General features: G+C 35.1%; 2 protein-coding genes across 5 annotated transcripts; both read left to right on the top strand.

The window, feature by feature from the left end:
* Positions 1-4: 4 nt before the first annotated feature.
* Positions 5-15,353, top strand: Utx (Utx histone demethylase). Of its 4 annotated transcripts, none has more exons than XM_088047630.1 (16): positions 5-314; positions 377-443; positions 500-668; positions 721-832; positions 7,064-7,239; positions 10,185-10,313; positions 11,006-11,231; positions 11,278-11,601; positions 11,690-12,008; positions 12,059-12,455; positions 12,506-12,725; positions 12,781-13,216; positions 13,268-13,404; positions 13,449-14,078; positions 14,129-14,255; positions 14,314-15,353. In XM_088047630.1, the coding sequence occupies exons 1-16, from the start codon at positions 229-231 to the stop codon at positions 14,518-14,520; spliced, it is 3,762 nt and encodes a 1,253-aa protein (XP_087903756.1). In that variant the 5' UTR covers positions 5-228; the 3' UTR covers positions 14,521-15,353. The 4 variants fall into 4 exon arrangements, with proteins under 4 accessions (XP_087903756.1, XP_087903755.1, XP_087903757.1 ...); XM_088047629.1 differs by having other exon boundaries at positions 12,059-12,458; XM_088047631.1 differs by lacking the exons at positions 5-314; positions 377-443; positions 500-668; positions 721-832 and adding an exon at positions 4,791-4,921 and having other exon boundaries at positions 12,059-12,458.
* Positions 15,354-15,468: 115 nt separating this feature from the next.
* Positions 15,469-17,952, top strand: LOC148167423 (protein phosphatase 1H). The gene is made up of 5 exons (XM_088047992.1): positions 15,469-16,067; positions 16,124-16,243; positions 16,295-16,517; positions 17,059-17,216; positions 17,272-17,952. Exons 1-5 carry the CDS (start codon positions 15,633-15,635, stop codon positions 17,710-17,712), a joined length of 1,377 nt encoding a protein of 458 aa, XP_087904118.1. The 5' UTR covers positions 15,469-15,632; the 3' UTR covers positions 17,713-17,952.
* The last annotated feature ends 3,089 nt before the right edge of the window (positions 17,953-21,041 follow it).

Genomic DNA, 21,041 nt, shown 5'->3' with positions numbered 1-21,041 from the left:
GCTTTTGTGTTTTTGTTACGAAAACAATTGTTTTGTTTTTTTTTGACAATGTGTGTTACTTCTGTCATCTGTCAATTGTGTATCGTTTGACAGTTTATTGGTGTTTCTGCGATCTTCATGGACGTTGAATTGTAGTTTTCGTTAACGCAGTGAATCAGACTATTTGATTAACTCTAAATAACTGATAAAAAGAGTAACGTCGTTGTGCAGTTTCTAACCTTAAATAAAATGACTAAGGCCAACACTTGTGTTGAAGACTTAGATGACATTACCATGACGGCCCCCGAACTACATATTCTTTCTGAATTGGATAGGTAACAGTATAAACAACCTCTATGTTTCTTTTAGTAATTTCCCTCTTTCATGTCTTCTGCAGTCGTCAGTATGGATATCTACTTTTGCATTTACCAGAAAATGAGAAAAAAAGAGAGTTGGTGTTGAAGGTATTGTTGGTACACTAAATCAAGAAGTACAGTTTCTTTATTTCACTATTTTTAAGGCGGTCAAATATCTGCAACTTATGGTTGTCCAAGCTAGGAGACAACAAAAAATGCAAGATGAAAATGAACCCAACAATTACCAACAGATCTCTAAAAAAATCAGTATCGACCCCAAAACGTGGGTAAAATTAGGGCACTTCCATTTGCTTCTAGAGGAATATAGAAAAGGTTAGTTTTACAATTTAATTTGTGTTTCTACATTGTAAAAAAAATTTTCTAGCCTTGTCTGCTTATCAAATGTTTTACAAGATACAATCTGAGAACCACTGGATGGATCCAACCTTCCTGTATGGGCTGGGACTAGTTTATTTCCACTTTAATGCGTTTCAGTGGTAAGATACTAATTAACAATTTTTTAGTTCCAGAAATTTTAATTAGCACAACGTTTTGGAATTTGGCGTTTTAGTAGCTCTGCCTGTTGGTATTCAAGTTAATTTGTTCTTTAGCAGCTCTGAAGGATAACAGTGCTCATCACGCATTTTTGATTATTCAAAATTTAATGTGGGTAATATTACTCCTGCTAGAAGAGCCGGCTTAGAAGTTCAAAATTCGTATTTGCAGCAACTCACCGATTTTATGCAATTTATCAAATTTTATTCAAACTAGGTAAAATATAAAAAAAATTGATGGTCGAAACAAAAGTAAAGCGTGCGAAAGCTAAAGGCGACTTGATCAGAATTGTTTTGGTTATATGGTACGTGTCTATAAATGATTGTTCTGGCAAGGTGGCTGTGAATTAATGGGATTCTATTATTTCGCAGCTGTCTTGATAAGTCAATCATTGATCCGCACCTTGTATATTAAAATAAATTATAAAACACTTTCTGTAAGTAGATACCTATTACCACTTGATAATTGAATGAGAAAGGAAAAATAAATAAATTATGTCATCAATAGGTTATCAACATACGCAGGGTGTTTGGGATTTACGTTGCTAAATTTGCACAGGTCCTTGACATACTGAATTAAATAAAGTATTATATAACATCCTCGAATAAAGCATGTGAAAAACAGTTTGTGCAGAATGGAAATGCGTCTTTAATAAGAGGTAAAATTGTATTTTTTTACTACTAGCGTGTATTTGGGCACCGACGTACCCTTTGCCACCTCCAGTTTTTTTTTTGTGTAGTAAATATGTATTATACTGAGTGTTTTTCAAAAAAATACCCAAAATGAAATGTTTGCATTTGAAGTTGAAATTTTCAGGGAATGTCGTTTCTTGCACCGTACGATTCCAAATTAACGATCTTCAATTTATTTTTCAATGACAAATCTATTTATTAAAAAAAGAGGAACAAAATTTAACAGAGCGAGAGTAGTCAGTGGCGTATCACGTGTTGACATTTCGCGAAAATCAATTCGTTTTAGTCGTGGCTTTGATGTATCTTATTAGTGTGTTAATTAATGATAAACAAATAGCAATTTTTAATGTTTCGTGTCACCGAAACACAAATAAATTAAAATATGCTCCATGACCCCAGTTTCCCCTGCGCTCATGAACCAAGCGGTCAATAAGTGTAGAAATTCAATATAACCTACGTGTAAAGATGCAAAGCCACGTTGATTAAAATTGACGTGAATCATCCTGTATAATTGCTCTAATGGGTACCGTTGTTCAAAGCCCGTAATTTTAGGAACAATTTTACTCGGCGTGCCAGGAATTTCCTTCCTGTAAAATTTGCAAGTGTTTTCTCCGAACAAAAATTTATTTTTTTAATGGTTCTCTCTGTCGGATCTGTCTTCGCTCGGTTCCCCAGTTGTCTATTTAATAATAATAATAATAATAATAACAATAGTAATAATTAGTATAATGTAAGAATGTGTTTATTTAGATTTGTTACGGTTCATTTGAACAGATATAGCGTTCGAGCGGACAATAATATCTGCGATGATGGATAATTTCCGGTTTATTTTTTAGTAATATTTATACAAAAAAATTGACCTGGATGTTTCAAACGTGAATTATTAAGTCTGGTTGGACAAAATGAACCCAAATCTTTAAAATTAGAATGATTTCGTTCTCTTGAAATAACGTGTAAAGTAGCATGTCCAGATGACCACTGACGAGCTAACGTAACGGACGTTGAGTTTTTTTGAAAAAAAGTAATGACAGTATGATAAAAAAAATGTTGAAAATCGTTAAATTTGGCCAAGTTTAGAACTAAATATCTCAGGAAATAACATTTTTTTTGTAAAAAGCTCTTCGTCCCGACACAGAACCATTCTTTAACAAGAAGAATATCATGTTCGTTCCACTGTTAATTCTTTTATAATCATGTAGGATCTAATTTACATGAAGCCTGCATCGCCCAAATTGTGGATAAATTGCGTACATCTTAGGTTGAAACCAACCCTCTGTGACCATAATGGTGGGGGAAAAAATAACATGTGTTCGAGAAGTGAGCTGAACGAAATTGTACGATAATAAACGACTAACTTTCTTTTCTTTGCCCATTTGGTCTCGAAATCGACTCGATGTCCATTCAAATTTAAAGACTTGACATACCTAATAACGGGCTCAGCGGCAAGTCACATATTTTGAGAAATTATTTAAACTTGACATTGTCACATTAACCTGACTGCAAAAACTATATTATTAAGCTTTGTTAATAAACTTGCAATTTGATATTGAGAGTTCTTAAATATTGTCTTCTTGACAAATGAGAAAAAAATTATTGACGTTGAAATTCAAAAATTGTTCTAAGCGCCATGATATTAATTAAAAATAATGAGATATTCACCAATACAAATTAGTCAATAATTTTATTAAATTTTATTAAAAAATCGTAAAAATAATAACTAATTTTTTAAAAGTTTATTTATAAAACTCTTTGTTGGCAGGTTTAAAAAATGGTAAAATCTGCTGAAGATTGTTATTTTGCTTGCATTTTTATTGGTTGTTTATATTCAATTGTGCTAATGCTAGCGCACATTTACAATACACCTATAACACTTTTAACAATTAGAATAAATTAAAACAGATGTGATAGGATAACTTTCACGTTGTGTCAAAATTTGAAGAGATTACTTACTAAAAATGTCTTTGTTGAAGGTTGACCATTGGCCAGAGTGTCAGGAACAACAAAAATGATTTGTGTCTTGGCTTTATTTATGATTTACTACGAATTTAGACAACATCAAGTTTTACTGTTTGTTGTTCGGTTCATTCACAGTCCAGTTAGATAAGAAGCAAATTTTTATTTACAGATTGGATTCTTTAGAACGAAGGCATACAGCACTTGACAAATACATCGCACATTCCACTTAGTTTTTCTTCTTTTTCCTTCTTTCCGATATTCGTAACATATTTTTTGCCTTGCAATTTTAATTTATTAAGGGATTGAAAGTTTTTTTTTTATCAAATATGGACGATATTATTTAGAATTAATTTATTACATTATCTAATTTTTAAATTTTTGGCTCTTAGATCGGTCTCTATGTTAATTCTGTATTTACTATAACTTAATTTTATAATTTTAAATATTTATTCTAAAACTGTTTGGATTTTTACAAAATTGACTATTTTAAAGACCTGAAACCTTTAAAAAACAGCAGAATTTACGCAAACACGGAAGCCAAAAAACGGACTATTGCATATTTAAAAGGGAAATTTTTTGTTTACTCTTTTAAATTTTCTTAAAAACAATTGGGAATTGTTTAGAAAACAAGTTACACGCCGACTGTCTTGTTTATATTGTTTACCTCGTATTGTACTTCAGCTGAGGTTTTAGGTTATATAAACATCGTAAACATCGGATTGCAATTCCTTTTTATACAGGTTTCACTGTAGTTTGCATCAAATTTGAACAAATTGGTACCCGAGCTTGTGAATTCGCGTTGCGACAAAGGAATGCCTTGGTTTTAATAATTTCGGCTAATTTTATGTTTGTTTGTTTTTTGTTTTATTAAATAATTGGTTTGTTGTTGCTTTTATATTTTTTGTTTTTGTTTTTATATTATGTATTATTTTTTATCATTATTTTTTCTATATCGCTGTCTTCAATGTCTACTCGTTCTGAGCTGTAGTCCAACTAATAAAATGTTATGCTAAAAACGCTTCGTTTGCCGAGTCTGAAATGGTTAGTGTACTGCCGATGTGTCCGAAAGCATCACCCTGTCCTTGAATTTCGTCGAAGGGATGGATGTGTGTGTAACACTATAAGATTACAGCAGAGAAACGACACAGCAAACCTAGAATGCTCTGGGTAAATCGCCGCCTTAACTTCCGATTCGGAATTCGAAGTCCACCGCTCTAAGTCAAACATGGTTCGACCCTCTGTGGTCTGGGTATCCTAGGCTTGCGCCTTACGCTGTGAGAGACCGAGCTCTACCGAATGGATGTTCGTACTCTAGAAGTATTGGGTTGTACGCTACTATGACTCCTAGGTCCTGGGATGTTAGGAAGAAACGGATATTAATGTGTAGGTCCCCTCGTAGGCATTTCCTTTGGTTCGTCCCTGATTCAACCGTGCGTTTTAGGGTAATTCCGTTCTGTTTAGTTTTAGTAGTAGGCTCGAAGGTTGGAAGGGACGTGTAGTGCGGAACGACGTGCGTAATTTTTTTTTAAGTTTCTTTTCTATCATTTCGTCAATGTAGTGTCATTTCAATTATTGTGCCGATTAAGTGCAGTTGCAATTAATGTGATTTTTGTGTTCAACTGTATATTTTTGGAGAATGGTTTTATAACTGGGAGCCTACTACATCGAGAAAAAAAAGGAATACTATGGTGAGTTCGGTGAACGGTGAATGAATTTTACACAGACTCGATCCAACCAGCCAAAACTATTGTCTTTTGTTTCGGAGTTTGACTGACATTCTTGGTTGAAAGTTAAAATGATGTACGGATGTTTGGATAGTGAAAACATCCGCCATATTGCTTATGACATATCTCACGTCATTCCTAGCGTTGTGCTTCCGCAATATAATGACGTCATGTTATTAAATACCTGTGTTGATAATGACTTTGCCCGACACAGTTATTTTACATGAAGGTACTTGCATGCTCACGGAAATCTAAACAAGCCTTTAAAAATATTAGCCAGACTGGAGCCAAAAATAAAGATCGTGATATATTATTTGGCGATCACTGCAGATGTGCATAGTTTCAATTTGCATCTAGGTACCCTTTGTACGGTTAACCCTTTGACAAAAAAACTTCACAGACCGTCGAACGACGAGGGTTTTTGCCTGTTGAGAGATTTTTTATATTCACACAGGGGATTCGTTTACAAAATAGTATCAGTGGGAGAGACGGAGTCTGGGTGAATAACCCAGGCATTGAATTGGACTCGGTATGGCCGGTATCGATTTGGTGTAAAGCAGTAGAAATAATATAGCCTGTTCGGTCTGGTCTCAAACCCACTTTGATTACACAGTATGCATTCCATTTACTTTCCACAAATCTCTGTAATTGTTTACGTTCAACTTAATTTATTTGACCCGGTTTTGCTGCAGCGATAACTACAAAACATTGTTTATTATTATGACATTTTATAAGCTTCTGATTTCTTCATAGAAAGACAAGGTTGATTTTTTTTCCTTTCTTTTTTGTGGTCCTGATCAGACCGAACTGCATCGTCCGTCTGTAACCTTGATTCATCGCGTCAATGACCGAGAATTCTACCTGTCCAAACATATCCAACGGACGAACCGACCGTGCGATCTCTGCCCAGAACTCAGACCGTACGACTTCACCGGCACTATTCCAAAGACCCTTCGTCAATTTACAATAACAATAACTCATAGCATATGTAGTCCAACTTGTACGTATATTTGTTTTTCTTTCATCTTCGAGCGCTGAGGCGCAGAACACCTTGGACAGGTCGGTGCATTGTTTGTGAAGACGATCACCTGCGCAGCTGTTGAACAGCTGGCTTTCGTCCATCTGCTTCCGCACATCTAACTCGTGGATGGATCGTATGCTCTTGTACATTTTTTTATGTAATGTCATGACTATTAGATATTTTGCCCAATTTTATTATGCAAAGACCTGGAGGCGCTTCCTTGTCAAAAAATTTAAGTACCGATCAGGAAAACATTCCTCTTATCAAAAGACTGTTGCTCCTAGAACCACAGAAATGTGACAACGCTAAAACTAAACGAGTTTTTGGTTTATTTGTCTAGAACCAAGACTGGGGTTGTATTTATTCTCTCATATATGGTTTGGTACCACCAAGCCAGTTGGTAAAAATTTTCTACTTGTTAGATTTCTATCGTTAAATCGTAATAGTCGTAAGTACAACATTTCAAAGCATGTAATACCAACGTAACCATGTACCATAGTGATTCAAAAAAAATCCAGATAAGTCATTTCTAGGAAACAAAGGATTTGAACACGTGAGAGCTTGGTTTACAATTGATAATTCAAAGTTGTGGCATACGCATTATGTTTTAAAGGCAATTTCTAATCATGGATGAAATTTTTTGAATCACTGTTTACTAAGCATTGTTCAGACTTGATAAACTGTATTTTTAAAATGAACGGTTTAGATTTTGCTATTTCCACAAGAAAATTCATTTCGTCAAAGATTTACTTCAGATACTTATAGTGAGTTCTTTTTTAGGGCCGTGAAATCTTTCCAACAACTACTCTACGTTTCGCCAAGTTTTCAAAGAGCTAACGAAGTTCATTTGCGCCTTGGGTTGATGTTTAAAGCAACCCAGGAGTATGAATCTGCCTTGAAACATTTACAACTAGCCCTAGTCGACAACAGCCCATGTACCACTCCCAAAAACATTAGTAAGTAGATAACTTTTTAATCATTTTTTGTCTTCAAACGAAACTTCTAAATTACTGGTGTATTTGCTAGTTCCTCCACTTCGGGTTGCCGTTAGTTTTCATTTCTCACTTGTGTAAATCATTTAAAGTGAAACGTTTTTTGTGTTTTTCATCCTTCAAAGAACTCGCCACTAATTTAACAACTTGTGCTTTTTCTTTTGACGTTTGCAAACTGACGTTTAATTTCTTGCATTTATTTAATACTCCCACCTAAGATAATATAGAATTCAAACGACTGCAATGTTAATTGGTATTTGGCTGGACAAAAATCAATTCAGTTTAACCATTTTTGAACAGAATAAAATCTACGGCGAGCCATTTGTATGAGTGCTTCGGACAAACTTGAATAATCCTGCTAATCCGACAATCAACGTTTAAATATCTTTGTTATCCATTTATGGTTATTCCCTGATTCACTACCTGCCACTCAAGATGGGTCAGAAGTAATTGCATTGTGAATAAATTTCTGTACGTGGGACCAGTTTGGTCAAACTTGACAAAATAGCAGTAAAACTGCTATTGTAAAATCTTTCATTTTGGGCTGAGGGACCTGTAGGTATACAGAAATTGGGCATTTTAAGCAAACCGGTTGCTCGTCCGAACGTGGCACATTATTTATTCTTCGCTATTGGTGTTTGTGAAAAGTGACACGCAATGTTTGCAAACTTGTTTTAGAGGTGCGTATTAATATCCGGATAAAATAACTTGGAAGTACAATCGTTTCAGTATCTTTGTTCTCTTTGCTTTGTTTGACGCTATTCTAAGTTTAGGTGCATTTGTATAATTGTGTACGACCATGAAACTTTTTTTTTATTGCGGAATATTTCACTTGGTAAAAGTTTCCAACTAACCATGTCAAGGCTGCAACGAAGTCTATACGTTTGTTGTTGGCGCAGGTCAGTTCTACAATCATGAAATCTTGATCTGCGTATTTCATCGTGTTTCAAGTTTTATTTATAGGTCGGATTTTTACAGGAATCTTTTACGATTTTATTATTTTTGGGTAACACAGTCCTTGCATATATGAATTAAATCACAACGATCATAATTCGTTCGGTTTTCCCAAATAAATTTGATCGATTTAGTTATTTTAATAAAACCTTTTGCACGATTTTAACCGAATTATTCTTTAATATTAAATTCATGCTAATATTTAATGGTTTATGTAGGATTCGTGACGCCAATATTAAACTAGTGAAAATTCGTAATACGAGAAGCCGAGAAAATTAAAATCCGTCAAAAGACGAAGATCCTTGAAGTTTTCATCAAAATCTCTTTAAGAATTGTTGTTGAGATAGGTCAGCACCGCTTTCGCTGTTATTTGAAATCGCGCAAGTTTAGGACGGGGCAAAAACTTCGATTAGAAGAAACATTGTATTTTATTTTACATTATTTAATGAGAATTTTGTGTATCGAAATTGTTGTTTGGATGCGTCCACACCCTAGTTATTAAAACAATGGATTAGCGGGCTCATGTCTAATAATCTTGCGATAGTGCAAATCAATGTTTCGTCGTAGCAACACCAATGAAATTGATGCTACCTTAGCAACTACGTCGATGCAACTTTGCGCTTCTGACGTGTCGTCATTCGGGTGATTATTAAAATTTCGTCATCGTTCATTTGCTTATAATTGAGGAAAAATCTTCGGTGGACGTCGTATTCCAATGGTTTCAAGATAAAATTACGTGCGTGACACCTGTCGCTTAATATTATAAATTACTTTCTTTTTTACGTTTCATTATTGCGCCGGCTTTTTACAGTTTTTATCTGCGAAATAATAATACCCATATGCTGGCTGCATTTCAGAAAAAACTTTCTGAAAGAAAATACATATATTATAAAAAATAATTACATAATTTTTATATTTTCGTTTATTTATTGACAGCTTAGCAGCTGAATTTAAATTCGTATGTTTCATTCGATAAGTTATTTTGAAATATCGATTGGCTAAAATTTAAAAGTCAATGAGATGACTGACTAATCCAGTGAAATAAATGGCAAATGTTTGTTTTAATTAGTTTTTATGGCAGTCATTTCTCAAACTGAATTATTACTACACCTGTTTCGGCACAATCTGAAGCGTTTCAAAATGAGGGGTGTAATTTTAATGCGCCACGTAATTTATATTTATTTATGCGTAAGTAATAAAACAAAATCAAACACAAACTTCTCGGGCACTGCTATGAATAAATAATTGATTCTTAATATTTTATTAGCGAATGTTTTCGGTTTTTTAAATTTACAAAATATTCGCTTATGAGTTTCACTTTCAAAAAATGCAATGTCGGAGAAACCCGAATGAGACGAAGAATGTACTACGACCTCTACAATCTTATGGAACAACTCGAATCAGCAGCGGGCAGTGACTTCGGATGAGTATTTCTGTTCTAAATTTCCTTCTCGTTATGCTCGTGGTATTCCTGTTTATTTGTGATGACGTCGTTTACGTTATTTAGATGTCGCGGTTACAAAATTTACTAATAATGATGTAGTCATTAACAAGAATATTTTTTGAGAATGTTTTTCATAAAAAATGAAAAGCAAAATTTTTAAATTTTTACAAAGTGACCCTCATTTGTAATTTTAATGTCATTTAATACAACAATTTTTGGTACAATCATCATGCAATCATGCATTTCCTTAACATATTTGCGTGTTCGTCGTGGTAAATAGCCTTCAATCTTTTTTATTTCCTGTTAATTTGTGCCCCGACAGTGATTGGCATTCTAATTTATTTTTTAATTTTAATTACATAATTCAACAGGATGAAATGCTGAATTCAGGTTGGTTATATTTTATCCTAATTGGTTAGTCCCTCGAAAAACACTTGCTGGAATCTTCTATTTTCTTTAATTTTTATAAGTAAAAACCGATGTCATTTAATAAATGTTTTTTTTGTTTCAGTAAAATTTCATATTGCTCACTTATTTGAAGTACAAGGAAAAGTCAAGGGAGCCAAAGACCGATATGAATTGCTTTTACGTGATAAAAGTATTACTCAGTCTTTGCGAGCAGATATATTCAGACAGTTAGGTAAGTTTATTGATTTTGCATTCTATTACAATTATCATGGCAGCTTCGCCATGAAAACGACCTCATTACAAAATTTCTACATGCTGAACAGCTAAAAACTCGGCAATCTTCCAACTTGACATTTCTGGATATGATTTCGTTGAAACGAGCTACTCAGAAATTTTCTTTCTTTGATTTATTTAAACTGCTTATGATGTTAAAAAATTATGTAGTTTGCAATTTAGAAACATCGATCAAATGTCGAGACGAAATGATGACACAACACTGCCAACAAGCGCTAATTTCTAGTGAGGTGCGCTGCGATTATGTGATAAGAGATTTCAGTGGGTGTTTCTTTATTCGTTGCACAAATGAAGTAATTTGTGGGCAAATTGTACAGAATGTAGACAGTGAATAACATTTTACTCGATAGAGAAAAATCGATAACCAAAAAAACAGATTAACGTGGTTGACCTGCAAGTCAGAGTTTTGTAATCAATCAAATTGTAGCTACAATATCTTGGCAGTTTTACGTCACTATCTACTACATACTATTTCGTTCTTATAATAGATACACACGTATGTGTGTATTTAAAGAATTATCATTCATGGATAATGATTTTGAATAAAACTCAAGCTTGTGAATAATCTTGTTTATTAAATATTGAGTTACAGTATTTCCACATAGTTAAATGTATTGTTTAATATTTCAGGTTGGTTGTATCACTGCCATGATTCATTGGGAGAAAAAAACCAAAGGATTCCTTTAGCTATTCACTGCCTACAACGAGCACATGACGCCGATCAGTATTCGGGACAGACGCTTTATCTTCTTGGCAGATGTTATGCTAGTATAGGAAAAGTTCACGATGCTTTTATTGCTTACAGAAATTCTGTCGAAAAATCTGAAGGGAACGCAGATACTTGGTGCTCCATAGGGTAATTGTATAAAGTGTTTAGGCAATCGACACTGTTGTGTTTGTAGGGTACTTTATCAACAACAAAGTCAACCTATGGATGCTTTGCAAGCCTATATCTGCGCAGTTCAACTTGATAAGTGTCATTCAGCTGCTTGGGCCAATCTAGGAATATTATATGAAAGTTGCGGTCAAGCCAGGGATGCTTACGCTTGCTATTTGAATTCCAATAGAGGACTTTCTAATAGATCTCCATCCGAAGATTCATTTCTTTCTACCAAACTGCCACGTTTAAATTTAACTTCTGTGGGAATGAACCCACATCTTTTACAAAGAATCAGCTTCCTTCAGAGTAATTTAGCAAACGCTCCAATGCCAAGCGCCACAAGCCAGTAAGTCTCTTTGTTATCCCTGTTTTTATTAAAGTATTTTTATACGAAGCGTGATTTTTTTTAATCTTCCCCGTTAAATCAATTTTAGGCGCAGACAACTGCTCTCAATAGAAGAAGCGTGGAATCTTCCAATATCGGCAGAAATGTCATCGCGACAGCAGCAACAAAACAGTTCACAACCAACGAAAACGAATTCTCAAACGTATCAGAAAAGTTTCAGTCAAGGAGCTACACCACAGGGACCGCCCCCGCCGTATCCGTCACCTAGCGGGACAAATGTGAAGCAATTAAAATCAGAAAGTGATCAAAAACCAGCAGCCCCACACCCATTAACTTTGTCCCCACAACAGTTGCAGTTGCTGAATTATTTTCAACAGAATATCAACAGCCTCACACCTGTTCAAGAAGTAAGGTGAAGAGATAATTGAGTTTTTACCTGATTTGGTGTTTTTTTTAGAATCTCAGAATCCAACTACAACATCAACATCGTCTTATGCAACAACACCAACAGCAATTACGGCAGAGGCAATCCTGTGCGATAGCAGGTCGTCAAGGGTCCACACCTACATTTAACGGAAGTAGTCATTTTCAAGGACAATCACCACAAGAAGTTAAAAATCTGTCGTCACCAACTGATAGTGATAAGTTAATACAACCTTCGCCGAATTTGGTTCCAAGTTGTACGAGAGATATAACTATGCCCATTTCTGGGCAACCTTCCGCAGACATGGATGTAAGTGAAGAAGAATTGAAGGACTTCCTATCACAAAAAGACTTGACAACAACGTTAGCGGAAAATTTATTGAAGCACTTCGGATCGGATGCCATCGATATCAAGGAGGAACAAAATCAAAGTGGTAGTTTTTTTCGTTGTGCGTTTCTTATTCTGATGTTAATATTACAGAGAGCGTTTTGTCTTCTGGTCCGTTTTCTCCGTCGAATTTGGATTCGACGAAAGATGCGGATGCTAAGAGAAAGATAAAATTGTCACCGACACACGATAGTGTTTTAACTATTAAGTCGGAACCTCCTTGGGAAGTGGATTCTATTCATTCTGTGGATAAACGCCCCGAAGTAGAATATTCAATAGAAATGGATGCTAAGACGATTCTTAGACTTTGCAAGTACGTAACACTCTCTCTCAATTGTTTCATTATTTTGTAATTTTTCATTTTTCAGAGGTGAAGGAGTGAAAGGTGAAATAAGCAATTCTCTTATATCAGATCGGGCACCACCTCCATCGCCGCCCGACCCTCCCGCAATAAAACTCAATCATCAACAATTACTTCCTCCCACACCTTCAGTCTACTTAGATAATAAGAAACATGCCTTTAGTCCGCAATTGCAAGAATTTTGTCTAAAACATCCAATAGCTGTAATACGAGGATTAGCCTCAGCGTTAAAATTGGATTTAGGATTATTTTCAACGAAAACACTCGTTGAAGCCAATCCCGATCACAGTGTAGAAGTTAGGACACAAATTCAACAGCCGTCGGATGAAAACTGGGATCCACAATCAGGAAAGAAAGTTTGGGCTTGTATATCGCATAGATCGCACACGACAATCGCCAGGTACGCGCAGTATCAAGCGTCGAGTTTCAAGGAAAGTTTAAAGGTAATTCCCTTATCAACTAACGATAAATGCTCAATCTATTTTGCGTTATAGGAAGAAAGAGATAAGGCAACAAGCGGTTTGTCCGACTCCGACTCCAAGGATTCCATCAATTTTCCGAAACGAAAGCGACTTTGTAATATACCGCCTTCAATGAACGCCAAAGGTTGTAATCAACCTAAAATGTTAAAGTAAGAATCAACTTATACTTAGAAAGTGTGACAAATTTTTTTAGGTTTGGAACGAACGTCGATTTATCTGACGAGAAGAAATGGAAAGCTCAATTACAAGAACTCATGAAATTACCGGCATTCGCCCGAGTGGTTTCAGCGGGAAACATGCTCTCGCACGTAGGACATGTCATCCTAGGCATGAATACCGTTCAGTTATACATGAAAGTACCAGGAAGTCGAACACCAGGCCATCAAGAAAATAACAATTTCTGTTCGATTAATATCAACATCGGTCCCGGAGACTGCGAATGGTTTGCCGTTCCAGACGCGTATTGGGGAGCGATTTGTGCACTTTGCGAAAAGAACCAAATTAATTATCTTCACGGCTCCTGGTGGCCAGTCTTGGAAGACCTTTACAATGCCAATATTCCCGTTTATAGGTTTTTACAAAGACCTGGAGACCTCGTTTGGGTCAATGCCGGTTGTGTTCATTGGGTTCAAGCTGTCGGATGGTGTAACAATATTGCATGGAATGTCGGTCCTTTGACAGCACGCCAGTATCAACTAGCAATAGAACGTTACGAATGGAATAAGTTACAAAGCTTCAAATCAATTGTGCCTATGTTGCATTTGTCGTGGAATTTGTCGCGGAACATCAAAGTTTCGGATCCGAAGTTATTTCACTTGATTAAGTACGTTCGTAGTTTGTTTGTTTGATTAGTATTTATGGTGGTTTTTGCAGAAACTGCCTCATGAGGACGATGCGTCAGTGCTCTATGATATTAGAATTTGTCAAGCATAAAGGAGTCGAAGTCAAATTTCACGGAAGGGGAAAAAACGAAGCTTCGCACTATTGCGGACAATGTGAGGTAAGTTGTGTCGATAAGTTTGATAGGTTAGATGGATTCTACGAAGTTTCCGTTGTAGATCGAAGTGTTCAATATATTATTCATAAGAGAGCAAGAAAAACGCCACGTAGTGCATTGCATGGAATGTGCGCGGAAACAATCTCCAAATTTGGAAGGTTTCGTATGTTTAGAAGAGTACAAAATGGAGGAATTAATGGAAGTTTACGATAACTTCAGTTTATATCCCACCATAACCGCTACAGCAGAACAATATCGACTAATGTAGCAAATGCAATTTCAAGTGCTATCTTCAGCTACCACTGCCACTTGTAACGGATGTACAACTTAATATTGATAGTTGTGTATTAAATGTATGTAAAATCGAGTGATATTGTATAATGTAGATAAGTGTGTACATAAGATTTTCATTTTTGTAGATCGGCTAATTGTTACATTTTAATATCGTGATCTCATAACAGTTATTTATAAATGTAAATAGAACACAAAAATAAATATATTTGTATAATATATTTATTTTGAAAGTCAAAGAAATAAGATGTTTCTTTTAATATTATATATATTTTTTGTTTAAGAAGAATGAAACCATATTACACTGCCAAAAATTATTGATATATGAACGACTGTTTTTTTACGTAATATGTTAAGTCTGTATAATATGTATGTTTAAGAGGTAGATTTTTTCTTTATGGGGTAAAATTGTGTTTGTGTGTATTCATTCACTGCCACTTTGTGATAACAATTCTCTCCGAATACCATTTTATATGTTCATTGAGACACGACCTGGGTTTCAACAGTGCCTTCTTGGATGAATTATCGAAACAAACTACATTGTGAAAAAACCTGACCTGATCTGACCAAGCAAATAGAATTACACAGTGTATAATGTATATGTATATATATTTCATTATATATATACATTGGTAATTAAATCAGGAATCTAGCTCAATTTTCTATGTAAGTCATCACCGTTTCTTTGTTCAACAAACTTTGTTTTTTGTGTCAACAAAAGTCTGATTTGCTTTATGTATTATATTTTTTTGTAGTTTAGCCACTACATAACTTGTATTTATAATTACTTAAATATTATAAAATTATATTTCGATTTTCGTGTTTTTAAACATCCCCACAACTTTAAAACTTTATTTTTCGAATTCACCGCTGGCGCACGCGACATCTAATAACAACATGGAAAAGCTTTTGGGGAATTTCCGTTTTCCGCATTGGCAACCAAGTGTCAAATAATTCGATTTGAAGTTTGACTGTTTGACAATGACAGATAGTGATGTGTAATCAGAATCAGAAAATATTGAAATGAATTAATAAATGTGATAACGGCAGTGTTTGTTTTTTAATTTTGTGTTTCCCCTTGGAACAAATATGTTTAGCCGTTTTAAAAGTGCGGTCATAGGTGCTGTGAGTGGTTTAGAAACGAACGGTTTATCTCCAGATTCTCATTCTCACTTAAAACAACAAACTCTAGCTCCTAAATTTACATACGGCCGACCTGCTTTTCTTAATTTGAGCGAAGATGAAGTACAAATGTCAGCTGATCATAAATTGCGGCCTATTATTCACCCTAGTGCACCCTTACCTCACCATGCAGGTTATGCTGAGTGTGTTAATGCAGGGAAGTCAAAATGGAATGAAGATCAAGCAGTGTATAGACAAGGTGTCTTGACAAGGGTTGAATATAATGACAAACAAGGTGTGCAAAAATTTTCAATTCCCTACACGTATTATGGCATTTTTGACGGTCATGCTGGAGTTGGGGCTGCTCTGTGTGCAGCGAATCAGTTGCACCATATCTTACATGTAATTACTAGTAATTTTTGGTAGAATTTCAGTTGAGGGTGTTTTTTTTATTATAGGAAAAACTTGTTGATGCTCAAGATGACATTTGGATTGACTTCAGTGAAAAGAAGAGGCTGAAAACTAAACCTAGTGACTTACTTATAACAGGTGCTTTAGAAGCTGCTTTTCAAGAAATGGTCCGTTCTTTATATCAATATCTCAAATTTTCTAACACTTTCAAATTCCAGGATCAAGTCATTGCAGAAGACAGGACAAAATACCAAGCAGCTGGTGGCTGCACAGCTTTAGTAGCATTATTTATACTAGATAAATTATTTATTGCAAACGCAGGCGATTCTCGTGCAATTATTTGCAATGAGAACAAATTTAGTCAGATGTCAATGGATTTTACTCCTGAAAACGAGCGTGATAGGATCAGAAGACTTGCAGAACAACAACCAAATTTATTAGGTGACTAATATTTCTCTCATTCTAGTTTTTTTTTTATCCGTTAACAGATGGCGCCGATTTTGTGAGGTAAGATTTCCGATTTGTTTTATTGTTTGACTTACAAAACCGTAGGATAGTTGAGTGATATTAAAATCACGTTTCAACGTGAGCTAATAACGTTTGTGATAACGTTGTTTGGGACTAAAACGCGATCAATATCTCGAGAAGCGCGCGAGTGCTAACAGATGGCAGCCCCTGTATTAAAAGTTTGAATTTCAATTCCCGCAACACGCTACTCCTTTGTTCCAACCGATTCGAAAACTGAGAAAGATAAAAAAAACAATTCTGAAATTTTGATTTAAACTTTCGTTTCTCGAATTTTTATAATTTAAGAAACAAAAAAAAAACTGGAGCGAGGCGTTAGCTACTTTTTGACATGTTGACAGGGAAGGTTTTTCTGCAGTGGTGTGGATCTTTTTTAATCTCACAAATTAACTGATTAACTCCTTTTTGTGCATTGGGCCACTCTCCGATTTTTTGTTACCTCGGACCTTTCTTTCAGGTCAAGAATTTACGTCAAAAGAGTACGTACGACCCCCAAAATCCACCGAGCTAGGAAAAACAATAATGTACAGGGAGGCCCATATGAGTGGTTGGGCGTACAAAACCCTCCAAGTTGACGATCTCAAAGTGTCAGTGATTACTGGTCAAGGCAAAAGAGTAAGATCCCATCATTTTATTTTTTTTAGTTTTCTTTTTCAATATAAAATTGTAGAGTCGAGTAATGGGAACAATTGGGGTGACCCGCGGTTTTGGCGATCACGATCTCGTTTCAGTTTATCAAAAATCTCCAATAAAACCATTTCTGTCGTGTCATCCGGAGGTGCAAGTTCACAAACTAATGAGTGCTACCGAAAATGAAGTTTTAGTGATGGGCACCGACGGATTATGGGACGTAGTTTGTGGTGGTAAAGCGGCGGAAGTTGTAGCGAAATCTATAAACACGTTTATGGAAAAAGAACGCTATGTTAGTGCCGCTACATGTTTAGTCGGATCAGCGAGAGGTTCGCTAATTAATGAACACAACTGGCAACTTAAAAATGGCAAACCCTCCTCTGCTGATGATATATCAGTATTTGTTATACCTCTATTTCCCTATAAATTAGAGTACGAAAAGTTGATCACGAAGTACTCTGAACCTGTGGAGTTGCAATGATTTTATTTGGGCGTTTTTTGCAGTTGCTTCTGGTTACACCCCTCTCCAAAGATTAGTGATAATCAAGTCATTATTATATTAAAAAAATATGTTTGTACCTGTGCAGTTTTTATATAAATTAATTTAACGCATTGTCACATTTACCTAATTGACCTTATTCATTTCTATGTTTATTGTATTTTCGTAATGTTATACCCAATTGGGGAGAAACTTTGCAATAAAATCGATGCGAAAATCAAATCAGTGTTTCTTATTCTGCAACGTCTGTGGGAGATATAAAGAAAACTTTTTGAATCTCTTGATAAAAGTGAAAGGAGATTTTTTATTGGGAGGGTTAGGGGTGTTATAACTGTCATATGCGCTTACAACAGATGGAGTTAGAATATTTATATTACCCTTGCATGTGTTCACCCCCGCTTATGCTAATTCGTGAAGTGAAAATAATGTTTAGGCATCAGTTATGAATAACACCTGTTCAAGGTTATGACAGAATAAAATCACTTCGTAATTTTTTAATGTTAAAAAATTGTTTAATTAAAGTTTTGTTTTACGTTTCCTGAGAATATTTTAGTAAGAAGATGGATAAAGAGGAGACAGTAATTTGGTTTGCGTAAAGACGTAAAGCCGGAATGACTTTTTAATGATTGTATTTGTGTTTATAAATTTGTGTTCCGAAAAGATTAAACCTTGCAGCACGGCAATAAAACACGTATAAAATATGAAATTGTCGTATTTGGTACGAGAATGTAAATTGACATAAATAAGAAGGAAATACATAATTCGGGACCAGAGATGGAAGAGAATCGGCTCGTTGGTGTACAACCCTAATAAAGCGTCATAGTGTTTCGCTTTTCCCTTGACTGAACTTGCTTTGCCAATGACGACCTAATGAAATTCTATGAGCCATGGCGATGAAATATAACCTAACGGGGATGAAACCGTTTGCATGTATATGGAAGTCAAACAGCCATTTTCACTATTAACGATCGGTTTAGTTGACGAAAACATACTTCAATATCAAATCAAAGACATTCGACTACGGCATTGTCGTAAAACATTTCACAAGAGACTTCCTTACCTTATGGTTCATGTTATTTATTTTATGGGAGTTATCAACTGAGCCTAAATAGATTTTTATCACATTAATCAAATTGTCAAAGTCGACAATAAAAAGCTCTCAAATTGCTACGCAATTTACAAATTAAACGCTGAATTTAATCCAGGAACGTGACAGTCTCTCTAGAGAGATTGTTACACATTAGCTAAAGGCACAGCCGGAAGCACCTTATTCAGTAGTGCCACAACCACGTCCCTGATTGATTTTTTTTTCCTTTATTCTCTATCATATTGCATTCAACAAATCGTCCAATTGATTCAGATCTTCAACCCAGACGAAAGCTTATTTCCGGTCAGTTCATTGTGAATAAATCGAAACATTAGGGAAACAATAACTCAAGTTATAGCACCAGTCTAAGTAATAGAAGTAGTTATGTCTAACGAGAACAAGATATGGCCGCCATCTCCGTGCAAATATATAAGAAGACGCAACTTCCGCTTTAGGAATGGACGTGCTTTCGCCGGAAACTCCAAGTGAAGTTCAGAGGAAGTCGGAAGCACTGCAAACAAGGATGATAGCGCGTATTCTATAATCGTATACTGGACTGATTGCTTCTAGAATGATGTTATATTTACGGTTGGTAACAACTCGATATTTCTTATTTTCAACTTGCATCAACCGCAAATATAGCAAGACTAGTTATAGAAATTGCAGTTTTTAACCATTTAGATGTTCACTCCTTGCTAGTCGATGAAAAAACTTGATCTCATTCTTTTAAAGTCAATTAAAAAAATTAACAGACCAACCAGAACACTCTCAGACTCGTCACAACAAAAATCTTTTTAATTTTTTTAGGTTTTCGATGGTTTTCGAATGAAGACATGTTTAGATAGAACGTAATTCGAAAAGTCTTCTCAAATTTACAACGTTCCTTTTTGATCCTTTTGTTTATTTTCGAATAATTTTCTTTGTCTCCAGATATTCTTCAGTCGGAATTGAAAGCGTTAAATTTCCACTTTTCCTTCTGCTCTTCGTTGTGGTAATTTGTGGAGGTAGAACACCTGTGAATGGTAGTTTACTCGTAAGTCATAAAGTGCTTTTCTGAGAGCACGTATTGGCCTTAGATACATACACCTACATAGCTAAGGCTGTTCAGAACTTTATGGGTAAAAACTACCTACGCTGAATATCTGACAGTGGCTCCCATTAAGCTTTGTTATAAATGAAGCTTTTGTTAAGTACGAACATTTTTTATCATTTGTAATATTCCGTATTTGAATTTCGCTCCAATAAATCTTAGCCATCGACCTAATATCCTAATGCATTTGAATAAAAAATGACATTTCGGGACCTTTTTTCCTTTAAAAATAAATCGTTGCTTGCAAGTATTTGAAATACAGACCCCGAATATGTATATTTGATGACAGTTTTATGCAAGTGATTAGTTTGACGTTCACAATAGATGGCGGAAATCTGTATCGATTTGTTACAGATGCAGGACATAGCTTTTATTGTAGCAAGAACGTTATATTCATACAAACTAATCTAACTACAGATTTCAAAGAAGTCATAGCTGTAATCGAAAGAAATCGATATCCAATTACCGTTGTACAATAAAACTTTGTAGATCGTGTAAAAGAAGAGTCGGTAAAACCTTTAATATTCGCGTGAATTGAAGTTGCAACTTTCGAGTATGTATCTGTAGGAAGTAATTTTAGATTGCATCTCTATGTATTATATTGGCAAGGAGATTTTGCTTAAGGTTGTGCGTTACGTTTTATAGGACACTTAATGTCATATCTGATATTTTTAGGTGGCATTAATTTTTGCAGGGAGAACGTAATGTTTGTTTATCTAATAGGAACTAATCTCTAGAAAGACTTGAGAGAAAACAGATTATTATTCCAGCTTTCTAAAAGAAAATATTGATAACAAAAAACGTATAAAAGGGCAAGTAATTAAGCAAATCGAGTCGTTCAGGTTTTATTGCGGATTTTACGGTTTACTTTGAATTTAATTTTTCTTTTGGGAACGGTTACATAAAAAATTTTCAAAAACGGGATGCTGGCTTTAATTTTATGTAATTTCTCTCGAGACACATAAAATCTTGCTTCGACGGACAATAACAACATAATCTTGAACGGCGAAGAAGCTCCGTGGCCAATTAATCTGATTTGAGTGGTAGGTCTAATAATTAATGTCAATTAATTCTGGTAATTAGGTTTAATGTTACGATCCTGTTAGGTAGGTTGCGCCCAACATGCTATTATGT

This window comes from Gnatocerus cornutus, chromosome 10 (genome assembly GCF_029298725.1).
Source record: "Gnatocerus cornutus isolate USDA-ARS CGAHR chromosome 10, icGnaCorn1.1, whole genome shotgun sequence".
In the NCBI taxonomy this organism is placed as follows: Eukaryota; Metazoa; Arthropoda; class Insecta; order Coleoptera; family Tenebrionidae; genus Gnatocerus; species Gnatocerus cornutus.
Note: the sequence above shows the minus strand (reverse complement) of the source record. Positions and strands in the feature narration are given on the sequence as shown.

What these genes read in the sequence shown, in the direction of transcription:
- Utx (XM_088047629.1), top strand. Translation starts at nt 229, where the DNA reads ATGACTAAGGCCAACACTTGTGTTGAAGACTTAGATGACATTACCATG. An exon ending in TACCACTCCCAAAAACATTA is followed by an intron (nt 7,240 to 10,184) that starts GTAAGTAGATAA and finishes TTTTTGTTTCAG; the next exon opens with TAAAATTTCATATTGCTCAC. An exon ending in AGATATATTCAGACAGTTAG is followed by an intron (nt 10,314 to 11,005) that starts GTAAGTTTATTG and finishes TTAATATTTCAG; the next exon opens with GTTGGTTGTATCACTGCCAT.
- LOC148167423 (XM_088047992.1), top strand. Translation starts at nt 15,633, where the DNA reads ATGTTTAGCCGTTTTAAAAGTGCGGTCATAGGTGCTGTGAGTGGTTTA. An exon ending in AGTTGCACCATATCTTACAT is followed by an intron (nt 16,068 to 16,123) that starts GTAATTACTAGT and finishes TTTTTATTATAG; the next exon opens with GAAAAACTTGTTGATGCTCA. An exon ending in TTACTGGTCAAGGCAAAAGA is followed by an intron (nt 17,217 to 17,271) that starts GTAAGATCCCAT and finishes ATAAAATTGTAG; the next exon opens with AGTCGAGTAATGGGAACAAT.